At 37.6% G+C, this 20,609-nt stretch overlaps 1 protein-coding gene across 1 annotated transcript in view; it reads left to right on the plus strand.

Annotated features, from left to right (window-relative positions):
• CFAP54 (cilia and flagella associated 54) overlaps positions 1 to 20,609 on the plus strand; it is a 117,873-nt gene extending 97,264 nt beyond the window's left edge. Inside the window, exons 50-54 of the mRNA XM_010561983.1 lie at positions 6,322 to 6,507; positions 7,892 to 7,998; positions 8,819 to 9,008; positions 19,865 to 19,973; positions 20,101 to 20,609. Coding sequence (XP_010560285.1) covers positions 6,322 to 6,507; positions 7,892 to 7,998; positions 8,819 to 9,008; positions 19,865 to 19,973; positions 20,101 to 20,609 — 1,101 coding nt within the window. The remainder of the gene's footprint in view (positions 1 to 6,321; positions 6,508 to 7,891; positions 7,999 to 8,818; positions 9,009 to 19,864; positions 19,974 to 20,100) is intronic.

Consider the following 20,609-nt stretch of genomic DNA (forward strand, 5'->3'; position numbering starts at 1 on the left):
CCCCCCCCCCAGCCCCCAAACAAACACCAAAACCAACAAACCCAATCTCTTGCAGTCATCTGCCTGGATACTGTATCTAAAAGTCAAAGTCAGTATAATAACAAATTTTCACTGTCTTTCCAGTCCAATGGATTATCATTTAGAGATGCTTCCATTAGCTTGATAGAACTTTGCCTTTCCCTGGTTTATTTCCAACTTCTGTGTTTATTTTACAGCTAATGGAGTTGATGAAATGGAAGTTTTTGATTTAAAAAAAAACCCAAACAATGAAACTAGGAATTCTGGGATAATGGTTGCCAGATGTTATATGAACACTAAGGCAAAAGATCTGTATTTATTTTTAAGCTGGGAACCATTAATTTAGTGACAAAATTTCAGTTCAGTGGCTTAATTTCAATCATCCCAAGTGACTGACAAAGATTGAATTGCTCTGCCTGAGAGTTGCTGGCAAAGCTGAGCAATGTCTGCTTACTGTACAGTGTTTAAACATATGTGTTTTGATTGGTTTATGAAAACAAGTGTTGTATGCTAAGACTTTCCATCAATCTGATTGTTTTGTACTAGCTCCATTTGCTTATAATTACAGATCATTTCTTCTTTTAGCAAATGCAGCAGGTGTTTCTCCTGATAGTTCTGTTAAGCAATATAAAGAAGAATAGAAATTGTAGAAAAGCAATAGTAGGCCAAAATATATAAAAGTAAATTGAAATGGAAATGATCAGCACAGCATGCTAAATATTTTCTGTAAAACCATTAGTGAAACACATTGTTTAAGTTTCATCTATAAACAATGTGGCCATTTAAACTAAGTTCTTTTTTTACAATTGACAGTGAAATATCAGGAATAATGGAGACGTTCAGATTTTGTAGAAGAATACATAATTATTTTCTGGAAGTTTACTATTGGGAATTACTGTAACATAATGTTTGTTCAATTTGGAATGAGAAACAGAGCAGAAGGTTTGTGTGGGCTTTTGAGAGCGCCATGTACAGTGAAAAAAATATTGAATATAAACAGTGATATAAAGATAACTACTGATTTTTTTTCCTCTTTTTGCATAAGTATAACTCTTAGGCAGCACCAAAAAAAAAAAAGATGTTTTTAGTTCATAGTCAAGAACACATTTAATTGATAATGTGCTTAATATCTAAAAGGGACTGGATTGAAGCTAACAATAAACATTTCAGAGTACCTAACTCTTCTGAGTTCAGGTCTATATGACTGGGAAGTTCAACAGCTGTAGTTATGACTGTTGACTCCTAGTATTGTTTCCACTTAGTAAATATCTGCAATTGAACAATGTATAGAAATAATGGCTTTATATTTAAATTCAGAGAGAGAGCGAGAGCACCTTGCTCTCTACCCCTTTTAGCTTCTTGCAAGGACCAGTCAGATTCCTGACCATGATCTGAGAAATATATTCTTTAGTAGTTCAACTAATATTAAAGCAGAATAGAAAGAATTTTCCTCTTATGAAAAACACAATCAGGTTCACAAGTCAGATTTTTTTAGTTACAGATTAGTCAATTCCAATACAATGCGGAAATAGCTTTTGAATTGCAACCATTCACTTAATGTGTGTTGTTGAACTGTTATTGGATTTGCAGATGGATACAATGCTGCCTCTGAAAGTCCCAAAGCATCTTCTACTGAAAACAAACAAATCGTACAAGACGAGCAGAGCCAAAGTGAAAGAACAGAAAGTCTTGCCACCAAGGCCAGCCAGAAGAAAGCGACAATAACATGGGTTCACTTAATTCGCTACCACAGTTATTTAAAAAGACTTCATGACACAAATCTCCTATTTGGTATGAATAATTTCTTCCTTCTAGAAAACTGTCATAGGTGAGATATTGTTCTTGGGGGCCAACAGTGTCAGATTCAAAGGCCATCATCTGACATAGTCTCATTTTGAGTTTCTTTAAAGTGCATAAATGTGAAAAGATCTTCACTGAAATCAAGATTTATGTCAGTTTACAAGTGTTGCAAGTGAGGATGTTATTACCTTTTTTTGTAATTATTCATAAGCCTTCATGGTACCAGGAAAAGCATCCCTCAAAATTTAATTGCTATTACTATATCTGAAGCATTTTTTAAAAATTCATAATCTATATTTATTTTAGTTCTAGGTACATCAGACTTAAGTCACATCAGAAATAAATCTGTTCAGTCTGGGGTCCTGTTTGCGAGAACTGAGTGTAGTGTTAAAGGGAAGGCTGAGCATTACTGAATGTGTTTTGACTAAAACCCCAGATGTTATGTGCATACTTGGTTTACTTAACTGTAAACAGAAGACAGTAATAGGTAGCACCTTTCAAAGAGAGTAAGAATCCATTGATTTCAGGGCCCCAGTACTATGCATCTACTTCTGAAGGCCAGCTGCTGCATATACAAGTGACGACCTGATAGGTGAGGACAGAACTAGGTTGTACATAGAGGTGCTGCCTGGAGAGAAACCTAGCAACTCTGAAAATAGCAATTTCGGAGAGGGTTGGGGTTTTTTGCTTGCAGCACCAAATGAAAGGGAAGTATTCTACCTCACCACAGAACTATAAGGACAGTAAGGTATCTACAAGTAGGTGTCAAAGTGTGTATGTATATCTCAGCTGTAATTACCAGTGATGGAGCGTAGGGAGCCAGTAGCTGTCTAAATTAGGGTCTTAACAGCTCTTAGAGCTTCTTTTGACCATATTGAATAAATATGCATTTATTCTAGAGGGTGTTTAGACATCTAGTGAACATACTGATGCTTATGCATCTAAACTTAAGTACCTAAACCTCAAAACTGCACCTTCCGTTTTGTGCTACTTTATAATGTCTAGACAGAGCTTGTTTCATTATCAGATCTCCAGTGCAAAATTGCAATACAAATAGCATAACCTAGTAATAGTTAAGGATAATCGGTATAATTGTTGGAAATGCATTTATTCGATAGTGAATCGATTTACGTATTTTACTATATTTTCAAAATTTATTAATGTTGAATAGCTGTAGAAACTTTACTTTTTAATGGCAAATGATGAGGTAATAAAACTCTCTTTTCAAAGCTTCCCCTAACTCAGGACCTGGATCATTTTCTGCAAGAGATGGACACCTTAGTTCTGTTTTTGACGCAGGGATTGTTCTACGCATAGCAGAAATGCATTCCTTTCTTAAAAAATATTTGCTTGAATATTCAATGTGTTGTCCTGAGAATTTCCCAGAAGAGCTACATGATGTAGAATTGCCACTTGGTAGGCCAGCTGATTCTTCAAAGGTACTTATTTTCTTTCTGATGTTTCAAAAATATGTATTATACTTGCATTTCGCTCAGATTCTTGCTAGTTCCAATGGTGATATTTCTGAGAGCACTATAGAAGAATGAAATTCATTATGCAGAGGATCCGTGCAAAACCAAAATTCTGTGCAAGCAGTGAAAGACACAGTTAACAAACACAAATATCCTTGTGTTATTCACTCCTGCAGAAATGATCTCTATTCCTTGCCCAGTGTATTTAAACCCTAGAAGATTAAGCAGAATGATATTTAAGAAGATTTTATTTTTAGTTAAGTTGGCTGTGCTATTTGGTAGGAGTGAGGCTTTTAATCTTGTAGATCTCCATGTTTCATACCAGAAATGTCCTGGTGTTTGCTTTGTAATTTGTATGTAAAAGCCTCTATATTGTTGATTTGGTCTATAATAAAAACATGATTTAAAAAAAATATAATTAATATTTTCTCAAAATTTGTTGAAGGCCTTGCGTGCCAATTTTTTTACTGATTTTCAGCTGGCTAGAAAATCAATCTTTTCAGATCTCTGGCTTGCGAACAGCCTATTTGAGCTTTCAAATGTAGGCAGTTCAGACTATATTACTCTGAGAAGTCTTGAATTGGAATTCTGGAGCCTACGCTGACCATGGCATATGTATTGAATATTGAATGGTAGAAGTCTTTGAAGATTCAATGTAAAAATAATGGTCTTCAAAGTTTCTCCATCCCACTTCTCACATTAATAATTATCCTAACACTAAAAAATTAAAATGACAGGGTTACTCTCTGGTTTATTTTTTACTTATTATGTTCAGTATTGGATGGAGACGGGGGAGCCTGGAGGAGTGGGAACTTGTTATCTTATAAAAATGAATTAAAATACTTTTGTGAAAGTAGCTTTTCTAGAGTTGGTGAACTTTCTGCAGTGTTGGACAGCATATCATTACTCATTTCCCAACAAAGAGCTGACTGTGCCACTGAATAAATTGTAAATATATGGTATGTGACATTTATAACAGCCATCATATATCAAAAATTATTTTACTCTGTCTGCTCTTTTTTTGACATAATTAGTATTACACTGTCCTAGAATAATAAGCTTCAGAGCTTACTGTCATGTTCGTGACAGGTGCAAGCTGCATAATCATGTGTTAGCTTCACTGTTGTAGACAGCTAACAAGCATAAAGCTCTTACTTTTTTTTAATTCTAAGCTTCATTGCTTTTTATCACAACATTTTTGGAAGCTTTAACTATTCAGAATGCTGTGTAAGTTCTTTTAAAAATGTTACTGTAATTTGATACTGGGATTTTTTAACAGTACAAATAGGTAAAATTTTTGAAAGAATGATTTTTATGTACAAGGTTGTTTTGCTTACAGGTGTCTTTGCAATTCTATTTTTGACTCTTGAAGTTTTTTTCAGCTCTGCTGAACAAAGAATCCAAATTACATTAAGAAGGCTGTAATTAAAACTGTGTGCCCTTTTACATTTTGCATGCTTGTTTTTTACTCCACTCCATGATAGTATGTAGGACTGGAAACACTTAACTAAGACAGTTTTTGTTTTCAGGCTTTTGAGAAAGTTGAATAGATAAATATTTATCTACGTAATTCAGCAACCCTCCAGTTTGACAAAAGCAGTTGTAATATACTTCCTCAAAAAGATTCAATATTATGTAAATAACAAAAGATGCAGTTCAGTGAAAAAGAAAACATACCATATGTTTTAGAAAGAAATACGTGTTGTAAAATGGACTTTTAAGAGCTCTAGTTCAGGGGCATGGCATAAATTACGTTGTTCCCACCTCCATATACGTGTTTTCTCGTAATTTTGTTCACGCTCCATGCTAGCAGGATAGTGGGTGATTCATTGCCAAACTACAGAGCCTGAATGTAAATGATCCTTGTAGTAGGCGAGTGACGCACGCATACCTCGCGGCGTACCGTGGGTTACGGCCACTGTTGTCACCGACTCTGTGGCAGGGATCATCCCCAGTTAACTGTCCCACGCCATACTGAAGGCATACCCATATGCTGAAATGCATGACTTCATCTTTATCTTCAGTTCTACTACCTTTTGATATGGGATGGGAACTGGCTCTACGAAGTAAGATTATGTCACTGTGAAAAAATCTTCTGCTCACCTGCATTTATTGCCCTGTATCCGTCATGAGCTGTAAAATTCTCCAGTTTTTTTTCAGCAACAAACATTCAAAATTAAAAAAGAACTAACTCCCCAGGCAGCTGTTTTCAGTGTCCACATTTTGGAGACACTAACAACCTTTTCAAATAGCTTCAGCATTCCCCCCAAATGTCACTGTTTGGCCTCCTCTGTTCTTTGCAGATCTGCGTAACACTCTGAAAAGCAGAAGAAATGGTATGGTGCTGTTCAGCCTTTAAATCAAATATTTTACAACTTTAGAAAAAGCTTTTATTCATGAATGAATGTTCCTTCACAGTATTCCTCCATTACTTCTCTGGTAAATGACAGCCAAACAGTAACTATTTGATGAATAGCCTGCTAATGTTCCGTATATATTTTAGTAAATATGACATATGACAAATCCTCACAAATTAAGTGACTGAATTTTCAGTATGTATCACCCTTTGTTAGTTACACAGCTAATGAAAAAAACAAATAAAAAAAACAAATAGGTAAACATAAATAAAGCATTAGTCTGACATTCAGTTTACTATTCTAATTATCAATATGTGTAGCTGACAAATTACTTTTTCAGCACTAAATTTGGTAAGGTCAGCAAGTCAAATAATATCTTTTAAGAAAAAAAGTAATGCCATAAGGAAGAGAAGTCAAAGGTAACAATTATTGTCACTGTAGGTGTCTCTAAGTCAGCCCAGAGGTCCTTTGTGTTACCTTCAGAAATGTCTCATCACGTGAACTTTGAAAAGCCTTAACTTGGTAAAATGGACACCTTTTAAAACTACCCATTTATCTAAATAAGCATATATTTGTGCAGGAGTCAAAGTCATACAGATTCTAGTAGACACTAGATTATAATGGATTTTGCATATTACACTAGAAAAAATACAAAATTTTCTTCTGTGTTTCAGATGTCTCTTGAAATTACTGGAATTACATCAAAGATGTCACATGTGAGAACAGCTTCTCCGGTGTCTGTCATTGCAGAAGCAAACAGTCAGACGGAGAGTAGGGCAGCAAACGCTTCAAATAAGGAAATTAACATTCAGTGGTACATTCCTTCTCTGGCAAAGCCATCAAACGATACAGAGACTAAGGTACAACTACACCAAAGCAGTTCCTTAGGTATTGGAACAAATTAGGTCTTATTTCCAATTAATATTTGTGCTATGACTGATTAGCTTTTTAATTGAATTATACATATGCTGATTGGCAAGCTGGACAGCAGGGAGCTGTATATTTACTGTGCTGCAAACCTGCTATGCAGGACCAACAGAATGCCCTGACAGTTTTTTGGTGGCAGGCCAAAGAAATACTTTGTTCGCTATATAGAGCTTCCAGGCCATGTTGTATTCATGCCTGTTGCAGGTCCTTGATGTCTTTAAGACCTCCGCTCTGTTAGGTTTGCTCAGAGCTGACCAATACATTCAAACAATACTGTTTGGTGGGAGGCTGTTGGAAAAGCAGATACACGTATACAGGGAAAATGGGATTTTGTAAACTTCATTTCCCTAAGAAATCAGATGAAATATGAAAGATGACAGAGATTGGAGAGTTGCAGGAAAGCAAGAGACTAGGACATGGAATTTGTTTTATTTTTAAAGAAGGGAACAGCAGGTTTGTAGGTAAAAGTTCTGCTATTGCAATAGCAATCCATGATCTCCAAACTTTTTGGCATAGCAGATCAGTGTCAAAATTTCCACTAGACCCTTTTCATCTCTCTTAGTGAGCTGATAGAAACCCTGTGAAGTTAGTGCAAATAATGTACTTTTGAATATAGTTTTGCAGGTTACTTTAGCATGACTTTACAGATCATTTGAGATCCAGAGACAACTCTTGAAAACAACTAATATGTGAATACCATATTCTTGACATTCTCCATGTAGTCAAAATATTCAGCTACCGCTAGGAAGCACATTTTCAATCATAATAGCAAATTATTTCAGTGAAAGATGAGAATATTCTACTTCATTTTCTTGTGCTTTTACATTGATACAGCTTTATTAGATGGGTGAGTTATCTGCACTTCATGCATTTAAACCTAGTATGATGACTGCCAAATTTAACTAATTATATATAGCAAACATATATAGCAAATATAACTAATTACATAGGGCCTTTGGAAATTCAGTAAAAGCTCTCTGTTCAGCCTACCTGAAGTTGGAACTTTGGACATGAGCGTAAGTGGGATTGATTGACCAGGATCAGGACAACACTGGGATTTTGATGGTGAGTCTATAGGGTATAATTAATTTTCAAACCTGTGTAAATTGTATCCATAATGAAATTGCTTTAAAACCTATAAAAACTGAGTATAGTACAAATTCATGAGGCCACACTCCCCCCTTTTTTGAGAGTCAGTTATTTAAGTCTTTATCAGTACACTGTATTTGATAGTCGTTATAATCTAGTATCACCGAAATAGCTCAGGTCTACTATAGCATACTGCATTATAGCTTACCCATTCTATCTCTTTCACAGGTTTTGCTGCTTTATGCTTATAATACAAAGCCTGTCAAGATTAGCAACATCAAGATTTTCAGTTCAATATCTATGTTTTCAGGCCACTTGTGGATTCCGTTGGCTAGGTAAATAATCATTGACTTTATGCTGTTATTTCATGCTATATTAAAGATCAGTCAACCATTTAGGATGAGAGAAAATAAAGTACAAAATATCAAAGAACTGTAAATCTTTAAAAGTATTCATTTTTGCTTTTCAGAAATTTTTCACTATAAAAACTGTAAGATGTCGTACACAGCATTAAACCCATCCAAACATATGTCTTTTCAGTACATTAGCATTTTAGTTTTGATTCTTAAAGAACTGAGTAACACACGCTGACTATATTACACTGGCATAGCAATGTAAGAAAACGCTAGCAAATCTAGGAAGCAGTCCCAGCAGTTATTCCCATTCTCTCACTGGATCAGCTGCTGTCTCCATCCCATATTACAACTCTGACCATGCAAGAATTTTTCTCAGTTGTAGCCCCAGACTCAGCCCTTCATTTTACATCCTATGGTGTTTTTCATCACTTTTTCCTTGTCATTCATCTAGTCTCAAGATTTTTGGAACTGCTGAGCAGGTGGAGGGGAAGGAATAACGGGCCAAAAAGAGTTGCAGCCCCTGCCACCCTTGTCCTGGTTGGATGAGAAAATCTTTTCTTAGAGAGGCATGCTTAAAATACTTCTTACCATTTTTAGTGCAAGAAGCAAATGCATTCCATATTTTCACTTTCTTTAATGGAAAACATCTTTTGTAAAATTATGAGATCAGGCTTGAAAAAGAAAAGGTAGAACTTAATCAATATGTAATAAAAGCTAGGTCAGTTTAATTATGTCCTGGGAACAACAAAAATTGTTGTTTTATAAGAGCAATAATGAAAAAAATCTTGTCTTCTTGCAGAGTTATTTCTTTACAGAAGAAATTATCTAATCTGAAGCAGCAAGTTGAAATGTTGATGCAAAGTTCCAAAAGCTTGTCTTCAGCTTCAGAACCTACAAGTTTTCTTGAAGAAAGTGAAACTGTGAAAAAAATTCCTTCAATAAAAACCAAAATTAATGTTGCAAAAGTGCATCTTGATGAAAAAACAGAAGTAAGTGAGAACAGTTCTGCTCTTAAATATGTCTGACGATTTAAGATGTCTGTTTTGGGTAAATAAATGACGTAACTTGGAAGGCAGACATAAAAAATTAAACTTCCCTCACCCCTTTCAAGAAATGTTGAAATATTTTCCCTTTTCATTTAATATTTAACTTTTTCTTTGCCTTATATATTGCTTGTCACTTTACAAAAATATCAGGCATCTTCAGCCTTCCACTTGAAAAATAAAGGCTACACCTTCAGGTACATAGATCTGAAAATTGATGCCTAATTTATAGTAATCTACATCTGAAAATGCTTGGTAGAGTGCTAAATTAGCATGGTGATCAACCCAAAAGTGCTTTTTAAAAATCAGTTACACATCTTCAATGCAAAATGGGCAGTGATGGTTTCTGAAACAAGAACCTTCTAATAACGTTATTGAGAGAGGACTAAAACTGGCAGTGAATTTATTTTCATTTTCTCTACGCCACCTTCCTCTTGTCTTTCTATTAGTAAGGCTGAATATGGTCCGCAACCAAATAAATCCCCCCACATACGCACACAAAAGAGGTAATTTCAGAATTTTCCATGTGGTCTGTTTGAGATAATGTCATTGGAATAGAATGTTGCCACAGCATAACTGCTGCTTGATAAATGCCAAGGCAAAATAGACGTTTATTTTCATAGTGGGAGACATTTATCATGTGACAGGATTCTCTTTATATCTATTATATGAAATGATTAATGATGTAGAGCCTGTCATTTTGTCTGATGGATGCTGTGAAATAGTGACAATTGTGCACTGTGCCATTATTACGAGGCTGTATTTTGACCAGCTTGGAGAACAAATGATGTTTTGGCCAATCAGTGTTTTCAGGAGGGTAGACAGAGCTGTCCTTTAGTGGGTGGTTCTGATTACCTGAAGGGTTTTGCTCAAACTTTCATTAATATATGTCAGTAATTGGAAAAACAATGTTTAGAATACTAACAAGATTAACGTGCTATGCATTATACATGTATAAATATCATCTTGTCAAGAGTGTTTGTTTATAATGTCTTCAGTAAACATGTAGCAAAAGTGTGCTCACTCACTGGATTTAATACCTGAGCCAGGGGCAATTTTGCCTCAGTAGAAACTGCAAGGTTTGGGCTCTTGTGTTTGTACAGCAAACACAACTATTTGTGCTGCGGAAAATTTATATTCATCAGCTGAGGTTTATTTTGCTGTGAATTCAATTAGAATAACCTCAAACTTGATTGTTCTGAAAAATTTTGTTAAAGCTAAGCCATCTATTAGCTTATCAGAGGGGATTGATAGTACAGCATTGGTTTTTTCTTGTTTTATACCATTAGGAAATGGCTAAAAGGTGTTTATCTGAAGTCAAAGCACTGCTGTCTGTTGTTCCAGCTCTGTCCTTGCCATTAACTGAGGTATGCTGTTCTCATTAATAGTAAAAATCTGTTTTCTAAAAGAAAACAATTGTTCGGTTAAACTGAAACATGGATTATACCACTAGGTATCTTCCCATTTTTTTCCTCATACATCGTTGGGCTTTCTGTTTGGGTTTTATTTTTTCATCTTTACAAATAAAACACAAATGTGCATGATTACAAACTGTGAATATCTTCACTGTTCATTAGAATCACCTTTTTATACATACAAAAATGTTTTAAAAATGAATCTCACTCACAGTGGGTTCATCTCGGTTATCTGCCATTCTCTGGTCATTGTTTACACAGACTCCAGTGAATTTCCACGGTGCAATCGCCAAATGCAATTTCCTTCCATCCCTGTGTTTTTACAGTTATTCAGGCTTTCCTTCTATTTTTGTTTAGCTTTCTCTGCCTTGCCCATGACATGTCCTGAGCGATAGCATGCCATTTTTTTGTCCATGCTGTTGCGTTCAACTTGTTACCCAGTTGTAGCCAGTATCCCAGAGGAGTCAATGGGAACCGGCCCATAGCAGGCAGCAGTACTCTTCAGGGTTCTCGGCCACCCTAGGGGGATCTGGAAAGGACCACAGCTGCCAGGGCTCAAGGAACTCCAAGGAAGATTTTGGAATCCACCGTAACGTATAACTCCCCCCCGCCTTAATCCTCAAATATCTTGCCTGTAATTGTTCACAATGAAATAATGGATAATGGCATCCACTGTACTCTTCTTTTCCAGTCAGGTAGCTCTTCCTACCAGAACAGAATCCCGAGTTTTATCTGGGAACAGTTTGGCTAGTGGCCTGTTCTAGAAGAGGTTATCTGTAACGCTGTCCCGTGCATCCTGCAGTCTGGTACCCAGCAGTACATACTTCCCTTTTACACATCTTGCACCATTCTTGCCACCCCTTGTTATCCGTCCTGAAGGTCTCTCTCATACAACTCCCAGACCTGCGTATCACCCAATCTGGCTTTATCAATGCATCAGAATACATACACGTTCATTCTGCAAATCCCTACTTTTCACAGTTCCACTGAAATATCTTCCATGGTAGAGAGACTTGACAGATACCTAGGGAAAGGTACAGCCGAGCTTTCACAGAATCACATGGACCTCCTGGACCTGTTTTATATTCTCATGAATTCCTCTTCACTTTGCCTGCTTCTTTTTGTGGGTCTATGATGAAAGTGAGGGAGCAGATTTGGGGTGTCCTTCCAGTAAGAATATGATGTTAACTGCTCTGTTTTGTTCTGGCTAAATGCCATAACAAGCTAAAATGTTTCAACAGGTGGAACAATGGGCTTTTCATCACAAATTTTCAGGTAGAGACTTCAAACTAAGATCCTATTAGATATGGCAGATTTGGCTGAGCAAGTGAAGCTTAATCCTTCAAGACGCTGAGTATCTTCATTCTTCTCTGAAGCCAACAGAACTTGTAGTGTCCAGCACTTCATTACGTATTGCATATTTCTAAGTAGTATTTCCAAACTTTCAAATAAGTTGTACGTGTGCATTACCCAGTCTCCTTGTCTAGAGGTGGAAAGCTCCGAGTGGGAGTACGTATACCATAGGGTAGTACATTCCCTTTGTTTTCAAGCATGCAGGAGAAAGCAGCAGATACATTGCTTATGTGTAGTGTTACATAATTTTTCCCCACCACACGCTTTTTTGTTGCTCATCTTCTTGTAAATTAATTGGACAAAGTCAGTTCTTATTTGTGGTACTTGTTTTCTTATTCTCTGAGCTGTCACACTTTTAACTCCTATCATGTTTCCAGCTTCCCTCCTTTGATTCTCTTTTTTTCTGTTCATGTGTCTTACAGTGCTTTTGATTCAGCCCTGAATTATATTTCTAAGTGGAAAAAGTGCATTTTTTATTGAATTATTCATTTAAAATTATTTGACTGTTCATGTTTTAAGAATAAAAATTGATCAGCTGCCTTGTTTTTAAAGCTCTTCAACGAATAGCTATGTTCTTGAGGGACATAATAAAGCATAGTCTTTGGGAGTTCCAATCTTAAACGTTAAAAGTAAATTGCATTAAAAATAATTGCATTAAAAATTAACCTCCCTAGATAGCCTGTTCCAAGCTTCTCTTCCCTTAGTTAGTTTTTCTTAATCTCTAAATCAGCTAAATAGTTCTTTTCCATGTCCAATGGACATACAGACCAGTTCATCATTGCCCTCAGTTTCACCTTTTAGTTAGTTCAATTCTTTCAAATTCTCATCTTAGGAAAAGCTTTCCAAGTAACTAATCGTTCCTGCTGCTCTTCTCTGATATCTTCATTTTACCTACAGATGATCAGGGTAAACTCTGTGAGCAAGACTGTTCACAGAAATCTCCTCCCCTTTATCCTGTTTTACTAGTTTCCTGCAAGAGATGTCATTAACTACAAATTTATATTGAAGCAATGAGTATTTCTAAATTTTTCATTGGTTGTAGGTCAGGAATCTGGCTTTAATATGGAGCTATTTGTATATATGTACTTTTTGGTACCCATAAGCTTAATAAAGTTAGTTATTTGGGTTTTTTTTCCCCCTGTTTTTTTTTCAGATCCCGTTTGATATTACTTTGCAATCAATAGCAAGTTTGGAAGATATGTTTGATCCTGCCAATGGATGTATAATAACTGAAGAAAGTCTCTTCAATTGGATCATTTCTCTGTTTCACTAAATTCTATTTTTGCAATAACTTAATCAGTTGCTGAGTGCTATAGATTTAGACTTAAGTTCTGGTGTTAATCAAACAACCTCATTAATCACACCAGGATTTGGCTCCTAATGTGTTTTATAATTTTCATTTTTAGCTTATTTCTAATTATTAAAAAATTAATAGTTTTTAAAATGAAAATACACTTTTAGGAATTAAATGTATTAAAAGTAGTTTCTTAATAAGAGGATTAAAATTTTGATTTATTCAATCAACTATAATTAAGTGAGTTTGTTGGGGACTTTCTAGCTTTTCAATAATTTCTTATTGTTTAGAAAAGCTGAATAAGCTTGTAACCTTCTAGCATCCACTAATAGATACTGTTTTTTCCCTGAAGTTTTATTCTCATCAGCAATTTTTTAATTGCTTTTGCAGTTATCAAAAGTTGGTCTTATTTCTGAGGTTGAGAAATTTTTTTGGCCTAAAATCATCACTGAGTTTGTTCTTTTACACTTTTATTTGGAAACTAGCATATCAGACTTTTCTATCTTTTGTTAAAGAAAAACACATCACGGTTTGTTGAGGGTGAAAACGATCATTCAGATGTCTCCACAGTTTCAAAGCATTTTTCTGGGGGTGTGGCAGGAAGCCATTTTAAAAAATAAAATTGTTCTATATAGAACATTTTTGGACATCATTCTAAAATGCTAACAAAACCTCTATTTACGTTGTTAATGCTGTAAATATTAAAGTGCTGAAGAAACCTGACGAGTCCTAACAACAGCCACCTGAGGCAATATGCTTGTCCAGTGTTAGGGATGGGGAATTTGACACGAAAAAGTGCGTGAGTTCACAAGGCCGCACGAGAGAGTGCTCGTGCTCACGGCCCTTGGCTTTTGCTCACATCACAAGGCCAGGCACTTCCTCGCCAGTTACAGTAATTTGTTTGCAACAAACAGCAAAAAAAAATCCAGGACGTTTGGGCGGGAGCCCTCTGAGACTTGGCCTATCCCTAGCTATGCTTCTGTGTAGCCATGAAAATTCAGGACTAATAGTTACCATTCTTGGGTTCAGTTTCTGAGAAAAATAAACCATTGGGGTGAAACGCCAGCCCCTTTCACTAGAGTCAGGCTCTCCCTGTGCTGTAGCCTGGTGGTAAAACGATAAAATATTTTGAGCTATTTGGAAATTGCAGCTTTACCTTGGCTTGCGCTTTTCAGAGAAATGTTACCTGGTTGAGCAAAGTTTCTTTTATGGACGGGGAGAGAGAGAGGGAGGTAAAAGATTCAGCATAATGAGCATCTCAAATGTGATCAGTAACAGGAAGAAATAGGGTGAGGTTTTCTGCTATTTTTCTTTATTCCTATAAAGGAAAGAAGACTGGATGTATTTGTGTGGCTTTTTAAAAGTTGTGCTATTTTTTATTTTTGTGTAGCCTTTTCTGGAATGCTGTAGATTAGCAGGAAAATTAGAAGGATTACGATACAATGATAAAAAGAAAGTAAAAACTGAGTAATTGATAGGGAAGATATTTTTGCAAGATAATTTTAAAACTGAGTTAGAATGGTTATTTAACTCAACGGCCTAACAGCAAGTTTGGAGGAGATATTCCTTAGCATTATTCTTTCAATTAAAAGAATTTATTGTTCTGCAATTCTTCAAAAAGTGGGAAACATAAAAATTGACATTACTCATTTTTCTTTTACAAGGAACAAGTAGAAAATTGCAGCTTTTTTTGGAAAAGCTATCCAGTCTTTCCTTGTGCTTTGTAAAAAGTATAAGCCCTTTTCTTTTTGGGGTCACCTTGAGGATTATCATAGGACTTTTGTGCAGCTTAATTAATATTTGTAAAACACTCTATAGCATCAGGTGAAAATGGAAGTAAAGTTCTATTACAGACGAGGTGTTTCTTCAGTGCTGCCAGTCTGGACCTTGTTATAACTCCTGTACTTGAAAGAGAAATATTAAATAAAATCCTTTACATATGCATTTAAAATATGTTGCACTTTCTAAGATATTTTTGTTGAAACAAAAATATCCTACCATCTCCTTTAACACAGCACAGTAAGAAAATAACGTTGAAATGTTGACCTCACTGTATCCATAGCAGCAGATTTTACACTCATAAACACAGGATTAAGTATTCAATGCAGGTTTTAGAAGAAAACACTGGAGAAAACATTATTCTTTTAGCATATAATTAAACTCCTTAGTTAAAATCTGCTTGTAAGGAAGGAAGCTCATATCTAAACGTCTCTAATTGCACAGAAAAGAAGTATAAAGCTAATTGCGAAGTAAATTGCTTCTTGTTTTATCTATTGTAGTAGTTTGGGTGGGTTTTTCCTTAGCAATGCATGCAGACTAAAGCTTTCAATATGTGAGACTAGAATAAATGTGTCAGCACCACGCTCAATTAAATTTGTATAGAATACTTGACTGTGTCACCATCTCCAAAATAAAAAAGGAAGAGGGGAAAAGCACTTTGTTTGATTTCACAGTCTGAAGTGTAAGGGGAGGGCCCTCCTGCTATGTGAAGGTCTGCTCTGAGATCTGCCCCGCACAACACTGTGGAAGGGCTACTTACGGCCTCGACAGCTTTGAACTGCTGGCATGTTTACCAATTCTTTTCAAATTTTAGCTGAAATATTTCCCCATTCCACATCTGTGAAAGGAATAGGTAGTGTTTCCCTATCTGGTAAGTTGTGGGATGGGGCAAGGAAAGAGAGCGAGTGTGCACTGGGAGGACAAATTGAAAGGATTTTGAAATGAATGACATTTTATCTTCAGTGCATCCCCTGGGTGAGGGACAAGAAGGATCCTGCACGGGCTAAAGAGCAGTAAAAAAGGGTCATTTGTTTGGTTGGTTTTTTAAATTCCTTTGGTATTGTCTGTTCTGTGAACGGAATGAAGTAAGTGTCCTGAGAACAAAATCAGCTTCTGGTCCTGTAATTAATAACTTGTATCATCAAGAATGTGCTAGGGCTCAAACTGAAATTGAACAGGGAGCTTAACGTTGGCAGGTCTGAATAGGTTTTAGAATACTTCATTTTTCAAATACTGTTTCAATATAGTTTTAAGTTATTTTGCTGCCTTGATAGAGAGTTGTATATTCAAGGCATTCACTGGATTTGTCTCATGCCTACAAATATATAGCAACCTGAAATTATTTCTGGTTAAATTAATTTTATGATGTGGAAATTGGTAATTTCACACAGATTTATTCAATTGTATGTGATTGGTTTTTAAATTCCACTACAGCTCCAATTCACACTCATTTTTTGTTGGCCTAAGTATTTATCCAGTTTTTGGATGACATCAATCTAACAAAATAGTCCTAGTAATTAGCCTCACTATGCCTCAGTTTCTTTATCTGAAGATCACAGTAACCCCCTCATCAGTGAGGGATTTGAAGTTTTCTGCATCAACATTTGGAAAATATTTTCAGATCCTTGAATGAAAGAGGCAGGGAATTTAGGTTATTATTCAGTTGAGACACAATGTAAAGGGGATAGTCATTTGTTTCCAAATCCATTTTCAGTGAAATCCAAGAAGAAAGATTTTTAAAAAGAATAATGATGGAACTAGAATTAATTGTTGGAATTACAGGCTAATATGCTGAACTAATTAAGCCAGCAAAGAGTTCCATTTATGTTTGCCAAAGATTTTATTTGAGTTAAAGATACTGAGTACATCATCAAATGAGAGAAGTGAAAATATGAAGCATAGGTTAATCTTTAAAATAGAGTGGGTGAAAGGGTCCAGAGGCAAGTGCTGAAGTCAAATATTTACCACTGCAATTTAATTTTCCACTGTGAAACCCCAAAGTTAATTAGAATTATTCTCATTTATCTCCCATGTCAGCATGATTTAGGATTCCACTTAACGTGCAAAGAAAAAAAAGTATGTGTTGAAGCAAATTACACCAAAAAAATCTCCGTGTCACACAGTGGAAAACCAGAATACACTACATAAGAAATCATCACAAGGTGACGGATCCGGCTCTATAGTCTATCTGGGCAGTTCTCAGGACAGCTGTGTGGAGGGTGAACCTCTGTAAACAGCCCCAGTTCACCTTCAGGGCTGGTTTCGCTCCTGGCCAGACACGCAGAACTGAACATTTCGGCAGCCACCAAAAAATAACAATGTCCTAGGCAAAGCTCCTGGATCCTTGGAAGTCGTGTGTTCTCCTCGCTGAGGCCTGGGGGGGTCGGCATAGGAGCCTCTGCGGTGGGTTCTCCACGTGGGAGAACTGCAAGTGCCTGACGGCTCTCACGGCTGCTCTGCAACGCGGGAGCAGAATGAGGTCTGTGCTTCACGCTTTGCACCTTGCTTTGTGGATACCGGCGCCATATAGCTAGAACATGGCAGAGCTAGAGGTAAACATCAAGATTCCGTTTATCCTATAAAATTACTGTATACATTTTATTATCGTACAACATGTAGTGTATTAATTAGCACTGTTACGTTCTTATGATTCCAGTACCAAGTGGAATAATACCAACTATTTCAAAACTGGTTTAAAAAACAATTATAACCGTGAAGAAATGTAGGCTGTTTTTTCCCCAGCATCCTGACTGGGCTTATCCCCCAGGAACTCTGCGGCTCATCCTTCAGAACCTCGTGACACTGCTGCTACACTGAAAACCTTTTTTATGGGCAAAGAGGAAATCAATGTAAGTTTAAAGCCAAAAATTTATTAGTAGAATTGAAATCTTAGCCTAATCCAAGGGTCACTATTAATCCAGCTCTAATTATTATGGGAAAAGAAAGAATACTTCTATGTAGAAAAAGTTTAAATTATAATAATAGTAATACAGTTAAAATTATTATATAAACTGTTACTATTTTTACCCTTCTTCACCTGTGTAATGCTCACACTTCTGCTGCTCCCCTGGGTCTGAAGGTCAGTGGTTTTGGGCTTGTGTGTGTGTGTGAGGAGCTGCTAGGGCAAGTCATCACATCTGGAGTCACAGGCCAGGAAGAATATGATGTTTTCTTCTCCCTCACTCTAGGATCAATTTGGGGTAATTTTCATGTTTAACACACTTTTACGTCTTGCTCTTTCTTCGCGGGTTTGCAGTTCCATGTTACATCTAAATCCAATCTATATGGTGTTTTATGTATGTTAGGTACTTGGTTTTAGTTCTTTGTCACCCATGAAAACTGTTTTTGTTCAGCACCAGCTCTGCGAATCTTTAACTGCCGGTGGGTCATTTATAGCCGTGAGGTCTCCAGCGCTGGGGATGTGCCCCATCCCTTCTCATCCCACGCCCGTACTCCTCTGCTGCATCCTCAGCCTCCACTTCTTGACGCCTCTGCTGTCCTGCCCAGACTGCATTTCTCTACGTTTGCATCATTATGTCAGTTGTGAGGCAACCGCCATTTTTTTTTTTCTTCTCAGTGGTAGGAAATTGATTGGAATTTTTAATCTGTTTTAAAATCTGAACGTGCATGTAGCAATAAGCTTGATGAAATGAGTGCATCCTGCACTTGGAAGATGGAAATTGTTAATACCTGGTGGAGGGCTGTACAAAATCATTAGTCACAGGCTGTATATTTGGCTGAGATGGGCCAGAGATGGGCCAATTCTCCTCATTTGGAAAGCTCCGTGAAGAGGATTTCCCTTCCACCTCCAAGGCAGTTTCCCTCCAAACCAGATCTGTCTGTCTCCGGTGTGAGGGAACTTCCTCGGGGAGTCTCTTTCACAGCCTTCCACAGTTGCTTGGAAAGCCCTGCCTTGTGCAGGTGGCCTTCCTCCTTTTCAGCAGCAGCACCGCTCTAAGAATTGGGCTAAGACTAAGACGAAGAACTGCTTTAAGAATTGGGCTTCTTGCTGCAGTCCTTTCCCCAAAGGTGATACAACCAAGATGTCCCAGTGGTTTCTTATAAATACCAAGAAACATGGCACAGTCACTGGCATAAAAAAACACCAATAAAGGTCCTAGCAGCAGGAAAAACTGATTTAATTGAGGGGGTGTCACAGAACGAAGCAAAAAAATGCTGGTCGTGTTTACTTAAAAACCTGAAAATTTCGAATTGCTCAGCTTCAAGGCTTGAGGGCTTGGAAGGCAGGTACTCGCCTTCCTGTCTGTAAACACAGTTACACTCCACAGTGAGGAGATAAAGAAAAAAGCCAGAGGATGTTGCTAAGGGAAAGAAAAAGCTTTTGATTCTATGTACTGAAGACAGAACAGAGTATTGGCCTTAGAAGTGACACATCATGATTGATTTAAAAGCAGTTTAAGACAATAAAGTGGAGTGAGGGATAGAAGACTTGTAGGAATGCTGTAGATCCCTTAAGTCTCAGGTATCTGAGAAGACAGGTGATAAATGACATGAAACATGACTAATGATTGGTTAATGAGGATGAATAGATGCAATAAAGACATGATCCTCATTGCTGTCAGGAAATAATGGCATTTTGTATAAGAGTGACGTGAGTTTCTTTCCTGATTCTGAGGTCACTTATACAGACTAGAAATGAAATGAACCTGGAGAATCCAAACTCCATCTGCAAAGGACAGTGAAGGGGGCATTTCAGACCTACTGATTCTGAGGCTACATAAGGTAAAGACTCATTTGAAACCAGGTCTCTACCGAAACACTTAAGTTTTGCTACAGTTTTCACATCAAATATCCCTTTAAACACATTCTTTTACTAAATAATTTTCTACTTAGGTTTAGAAAGCAGAGGTGGTGAAAATACATACTACCTTTGAGGAAGTGCTAGCTTTTGTTTCACCAGATGAGAATTTAAAAAAACCCCTTTTTTCTATGAAATTCAGCATGACCCAAAGAACAGCTCTATTCCAAGCCAGGACAGGGATGCAACAATTCTGTGTGCCTTGACGTTACTGGAAGTAAGCCCAAAGGGTGTAACGGGGTGTGTTACAAGTAGGTATGTTGTTAACACAAAGTCTGTAATTAAAAACGGCCTTGAGCTGACAGCTACAGCTCAGGGGCTTGCTTCTCAGTCTGGGCTGTGTTTATTGCTGTTCTTTATTATGATCTGTCCCCCCAGGATGTGAAGAACAAGGACTGGACAAGGACTGGCCCGGCTGTGCTGGGTCTCTTTCCTCAGTACTGAAAACACAACCCTTCCTCCAAGCTCACCATTTAAAACGCGGCAGGTCCCGGACCCGGCGCCCCTCAAAACCAACCTACGGCGGGGAGCACGATCGATTCCTTAACCCGTGGCTGGCGCCAGCTTCTCCCCGCCGGTTTCCAGGCGGTGCTGTGGGGCCGGTGTCCCTCCCCGACAGACCCCCTCTCCCCAAGCGGGCGGCACACGCTGACCAGCCGGACCTCCAGGTTCGGCACTACGGGCCCCCTCAGACACCCACACTCGGTCCAGACCCTCAGCCGGGCCCCCCCCGGCAAAAGGAAAACCCCCCGCGGGGGTGCCCCCCCCCGCCGGCCGCCGCTCCCCGGGGCTGTCGCCTCAGAACCGAGCGAGACCGCAGGGAACGGCCCGAAAGGCGGGAACGGCGCGCGCCTCCCGCCCCGCCCCTTCCTTCTGGGCCACCGTAG

This window comes from Haliaeetus leucocephalus, unplaced genomic scaffold, assembly GCF_000737465.1.
Source record: "Haliaeetus leucocephalus isolate CR32 unplaced genomic scaffold, Haliaeetus_leucocephalus-4.0 Scaffold151, whole genome shotgun sequence".
In the NCBI taxonomy this organism is placed as follows: Eukaryota; Metazoa; Chordata; class Aves; order Accipitriformes; family Accipitridae; genus Haliaeetus; species Haliaeetus leucocephalus.